At 38.1% G+C, this 6,084-nt stretch overlaps 1 protein-coding gene across 1 annotated transcript; it reads right to left on the bottom strand.

Annotated features, from left to right (window-relative positions):
* Nucleotides 1–1,304: 1,304 nt before the first annotated feature.
* Nucleotides 1,305–5,559, bottom strand: LOC137956379 (uncharacterized). The gene is made up of 5 exons (XM_068803855.1): nucleotides 4,653–5,559; nucleotides 3,668–3,726; nucleotides 3,206–3,334; nucleotides 2,072–2,207; nucleotides 1,305–1,837 (listed from the first exon to the last, which is right to left on the bottom strand). Exons 1-5 carry the CDS (start codon nucleotides 5,349–5,351, stop codon nucleotides 1,526–1,528), a joined length of 1,335 nt encoding a protein of 444 aa, XP_068659956.1. The 5' UTR covers nucleotides 5,352–5,559; the 3' UTR covers nucleotides 1,305–1,525.
* Between the last annotated feature and the right edge of the window lie 525 nt (nucleotides 5,560–6,084).

Genomic DNA, 6,084 nt, shown 5'->3' with positions numbered 1-6,084 from the left:
TACAAAGGGGGCCTTGAACTATGAGAATTTCAACTAGTGAATCGTAACCCACCCAAGTATAAAAAATCCATATGATATTAAACCACATATACTATTATATATAAATTAATAAATTATAAATGAAAAATTAGAAAAAAACAAAAACATAGAAAACTAATATTAGGGAATTTTAAAAAAAAATGTGATATTTTTTATAAAAACTAATGAAATTCACTACGAATTTAATAAAACTTAACTTTTAATATGTGATATTTATTGTATAGAACTTTCATATAAGTTATCTATGCAAGTTTTCCAAGTTAGAATTTTAGGTTATCAAGCAAATTTAATAGAAAATCTAAAAATATAATTTATGACAAAGGGGGACTTGAACTATGATGAAAAGATGTGGAAGAGCAACAGGGGTGGACGGAATTGGAGAGAGCACACAAATAGTTTTTTTTTAATATATAAAACATGCATGGGGTAGGCTTCGGGGGGTGAAGGGGCACAGGGTTTTTGTCGGCAATGACGACGACAATTGATGGCGAGAAAAGATGAACAACGACAAAGAAGGAGTCGAACCAGGGACGACAGTGATGATGGACATGGAGCTGATGAAAATGAATCGGCTGGGGTTTTTTATCTCCTCCGCCACGGTGGTGTTGACGTCAAAGTCAACGTAGGCAAAGAAGAGGGCGATAGAGGCTTTGAAGATGTCGTGGGGGCGAAGGGCGCGGAATTGGAGAGGTTAGAGGCTTGGGAATGGGTGAGGCTGATGATGATAATGAAGAGGATGATGAGAACGTGGAGAAATGGAAAATTGCTCTTGCTTCGATGAAAATTAGTACAATGGATTTTTTTTATTTTTTTTAGAGAGAGCTGGTGGTTCAGTTTGAGTCGAAAGAAAGCAGATGCAGAGAGTGAGTTAAGTGTGTGATGATGGGAGAGGAAGCGGAAAAGAAAATTTGGAAGATAGACAGATGCAAAAGATCGATTTGCTCATGTTAAACTAAATTACACCTTTATAAAGGGTGGTATTTATATAATTTATAATATAAAATATAAACTTTACATGAGAAGATAAATACAATATGGGATAAATCGAATAGAATCTTATTCAATAAGTGAAGGGAAAATTGAACACCCAATGTTAGAATAAGTTGTTCGTCCCTTCTCGCCTTCTCAAGACTTGCAGATCCAAAGACTGGTTCTCTCTTTTGCTGAGGTGGAGAGTTACCAGTCCGAAATGGAGGCCCAATTTTGAAGACTAATAAAACTGAGAGTTCTATTATTGTTACAATTCAACAAGCAGAAGCCAGAGGTTGGAAGCTCGGAAATAATGAATACACAAATTTCATAATGAAAGAAAGACAAACAAAAGAACTGGTGAAGAGACGACTCACCCATCTCTTTCTTTCTTTTAAAAAAAAAAAAAAATTCTATACACTCACCTGAATCTACAAAACTTTTTATCAATACAAAGAACCTAGCAGTGACACAATTTCAATAGTCAATCCCTTTTTTTTTGGAGTGATTGTAACAGTCAATCCTTCGTCTCTATGTCTTTGTTAAGAATTAAATTTCCCGATTCTTTCTTGCTGAAGAGCTTCTCAACTAGTATGTCCCAATTCGTGCTTCCACTAGATTTCAGTTCCAAAGGGGGCACCTCATCAGTATCACTTTCAATAACTACATCTGTGTCTTCTGTGGGTCCTTCTGTTGGTGACACAGCATGTGGCACATTCAGGCTTACTGCTCTCTCCAATGCATCCTTGTGCTCTTTTTCTGGTGTTCGCTTTCTTTCAAATCTCTGCTGAGTGGGAGGTTCTGTAACTGTTTTGTTTTCCTTCATCACCTATTACAAGAACATAAAACCCTTTTTCAATGTCTTTCTTATATTTTCTACGTATCAGTCACAATTTACCCAAACAAGAAGAGAGCGTAAAAGTTGTAAAATGAAATTGATATCAATAAGCAGACCCACATAACATAACCACTACCTTGTTCATGCATAGGATATGTTAGGAGTGTAAATACTCTTAGAAAAAGTTATAACATTTGAAAAGAATCAAATTTTGTTCCAGCTTACTTCCAAAGCTTTCTTTGATTCTCTTTCAATCCAAATAATTCCATGATCTGATGTGGCATTGCAAGAGAGGACAATGTGTTCAAATCTTCCATCCACTGGTATTGCAGTTCTTACTTCAGGAGGAAATCTCCCAAATCTGCACTCACCATTTTGAAGTACTTATCAGCTTTCCAGCATTTCTTTTCCAGTAAAGACTACTAGGATGATTTTCTTTTATTTAGGGCAACCAGAAAAATGTCAAGCTTTCAGTCCCACATTGGAATGACCTCAAATTGGAAAAACATTAAGATATTTGCATTTGTTTTCACATCAGACCAAGACAGGAGGTTATTCTATGATGGCGAACCGTTCTTATATAAAATTTAAACTATGGGAGAAGATAACGAATGTGAATGGTCATTGGCAACAATAAATTGTGAAAGGCAGCAAAGCAAATGATCATGTTACACCAAGAAGAAAATAACTATCACAGCAAGGTATTCTTGCAAATAGCATTGCAAGAAGCCTACTACACTATCCAGTAGGCTGAACAGGATTTTGAGATACAGCACACAAGAAAGCAGTTACTTTTCACAATCAGGCTGACCTGAGAGGTGCATAAAGAATTTATATTCAACTTTATTTTTTGAAAAAAATGAGAATTCATTAAGGGAAGAGAATATACAAACCATACAAAGAATGGCAAAAAACAAAATGCCCAAACAAACAAAATACAAAAGATCACCCTAGATCGAGTGGAAAGGTCTCACCCACAACAATATGTTGCAGAGAAACCGCACTGGACCCCAACTCCAAGGATTTATGCCCAAATATTGATAGCAGTTTCTTTCGAAACAAATCCATCTAGAATCAACTTTTTTAACAAAAAATCAAATTGTCAATTGATTTACATAAATAGCTTGCACACTCATTATTCATTAATAGGCCCAGTTGATGGAAGGTTTCAACTAACCTATTAAATCATGCTTGAAGGCTACCTTTTTCACATTCAAATGTGATATAAACAATCAAGTGTCCTAAGCTTGAAATTTCAACTGTCAGGCGTGAAATAGAATTCTGTTTATTCACAGAGATTGAACCTACAAGTATAAATAGAAAGTTCAACACATAATGGCTCCAAAAAGATTATAATACCTGCAAAATTTTCTCTCCACAATATGATACATTCTCCCTGGAGCATATAGCCTTCTCGGATCCCTAAGCTTTCTATCTTCTGGCATAAATGTATCCCTCAAACATATGAGGAATAATAAGCAAGGCAAGCTGTCCAAAGCAGTAAGACCTGGTTTTAAATAGATAAATAGTGATTTACTCCAACAAGCAACCAAACTAGAAATTTAAATGCTTGTGTTGACTATCATTGATATGTTTAATTGATATGCCTTTGAAGCAGAAACAGAAAGCTCCCATACTATTTCGGATGTCCTTTAAATGTTTATTTAATAACCTTACAGGAGATAATACTCAGATACTAGAGGACCACACCTTTCATAAGGGTAGGTCACATGGTGTTCGTGTTCGTGTTCGTGTTCGTGTGTGTTTGTGTGTGTGTGTGTGAGAGAGAGAGAGAGAGAGAGAGAGAAAGAAACTACTAACCAGAAAATTGATTTAAAGATATCCTCCAATGGTGTCGTAGTTCTTGGCAGGAAATCATCCTGGCATAAGTTAAAAGGATCAGTTGCTAGATGCATGTATCTTCATCCAATCTCAACAAAACACCTCCCACAAAAAACAGAAACAAGAAAAAGTAGTAGAATTGTCATGGAAAATGGAAAAAAATTTCCTGGGATGGGCCCAAGCCCAGCTTAGTATATGCATGACGATGAAGAACAGAATTAGTAATATTAGATGGCTGGAAACACACTCTGAGAATCATATCATTAAGAACATAGACATTTTGAAAAAGCACTGCTGAGGAAGAATTATAACCTTAGAAAGCCATTTCTTTTCTAAGTTTAAACATTAGCAGACTCCTTCCATTTGCCATCCATTGTCTTGCCACAAAATAAATTACCAATACTGTAGGACGAAAGACAATGAACCCACTGAATATAAGCTTCATATAATCAGAAAAGATCAAACGATATCCTCGCTGATGCAACTGTATTTTAGTATATGCAGATCACGCTCCAGATTCCTTCCACCACGAGAGAACAGAATATTTCAAGTAATACTTAGCAGAACATAAAAACACCAGCATTATAAAAAATTTCTTCACTTGGCAACATCATAGAATGCCCGACTCTAACATGAGAAGGTTTCCTATCAATTAAGAAACCCCTTTCATTACGTGTCCAAGTTGACCACAGATATGGCAGTAATTAGGTGGAATTGCTTCAATAGGTGCGGTAGAAACTTCGATCAAGTGACAAGAAAAACCAAATTCAAATGAACTTGGTATATACTATATAGTACTTTGAAGACTCACGCACAGAAGAGACTAAGTCTGTGCTGCAGAGATCGTATGTCGATGATACACGTGAAACTAAAATCCTACATTACGCCTATTAAATGTAGATTAATCAGCACAAAAATAAACAAGCAAAGAGTAAAAAGCGCAAAAAGCTCAACAAATTCCCACCTGCAGTATGATTGAGTTTATAACATCCGCATACTTTACTGCCAGATTGAGCGACATACATCTTGCCGGCGCCACTGCGTAGCACTTAATCAAATTCCTTGGGATACCACCAATTTGGTCCCGATGGTTAACCACGACCACCGTCAAAAGAGCCGCAATGCCGGACCCCAGAGAATGGCCGGCAAATAGCATTTTGTAGGAAGACCCATTTGACTTCCAGGCATTCTTCAACGTCTCAGACTCCTTATTCAACAACCAAATCGCCGATTTCAGGAGGCCATGATGAACATACCCGCCGTCAAACATCTGCATTCCCAACCTATTATTCATCAACAACTTGTAATCACTCTCCTTGCGGAGATTGAGGCCGCGGACGGCAAGCACGATCTCGCGGTGGCGGTGGTCGGCGTAGATGAGATACGGCGGAGCGCAGCCCTGAGTCTCCTTATACGAAACGTGCTTGATGACCCAATCGGGGTTGATGCCGTAGCCGCCCTCGGGCCTCCATCTGGGATTCCGAAGGTCGTCCTCGTAGACAGCAAGAATGCCGCGACAGATGCGAGGAACGGGTTCGAACTCGTCGGCGGTGGCGAGGGTCCAGGTGGCACTGTCATCGGAGCCAACATAGGTGCATCGCTTCCACAGCCAGCGGCTGCAACCGAGGCAGACCACGCACTCCAAACCACATGAAACAGACATTATTCCTTTGGCAGCGGGATTTTCAGATTTGTAGGCTGTTCTATAACCTGTCGCTTAGGCTCTGAAACCTGAGAAGAAGTCAGAAGATAGACCCAGTAGCGACACGCACCTCACACCGTGCGAAAACCAAGAAAGATCCAGATGATTTAATGGAAAGTGAGAAGTTCTCTGCGTGCAACGGAAGAAAATAGGACGCGGACCAGACGCAGACACATAAATTACAGAGTGAAAAGGGAAGGGAGCTTCGGCTACGAGCATCTTTTGAGCTGTTTTTCTCGCGTCGTTTGTTTTTTCTTCTTCTTTTGGTTTTTTTATCCGGTCTCCCGTGTCCAAGACCCAGACTGGATGATTCTCGAGTTCCTGCCTTTTGGCAGTGTTTCAGCTGAAGTTAGGCTTTTTGTGTACGTGTGATAGATCTACAATCCAACGGTTTCCAAACTGTCCGTTTTTCAGGATAGAGGATCAAAGGGTGCGTTTAACGAGATTGGCATCGTGTCATCGCAAGTCATAGAGTAAAAATGGAAATTTTGTAAATTAAGGGCCTGTTTGGAATTTATAGAAATAAAAATTAAAAAAATAAAAGAGAAAAGTAGAATAATCGAGAGAAAACCACTTTTCTCTTAGATAACAAAATTTTCTAGCAAAACAATGGAATTTTGGGAGAAAATAAAAGAAATAGAAACTTAAAAGAAAATTTTAAAATATTACTATTTTTTTATTTTTTATTTTTTAA

This window comes from Aristolochia californica, unplaced genomic scaffold (assembly GCF_029961685.1).
Source record: "Aristolochia californica isolate CCGP_79_NKW_82.1479 unplaced genomic scaffold, dmAriCali1.0.hap1 SCAF_2, whole genome shotgun sequence".
Lineage (NCBI taxonomy): Eukaryota > Viridiplantae > Streptophyta > Magnoliopsida > Piperales > Aristolochiaceae > Aristolochia > Aristolochia californica.
Note: the sequence above shows the minus strand (reverse complement) of the source record. Positions and strands in the feature narration are given on the sequence as shown.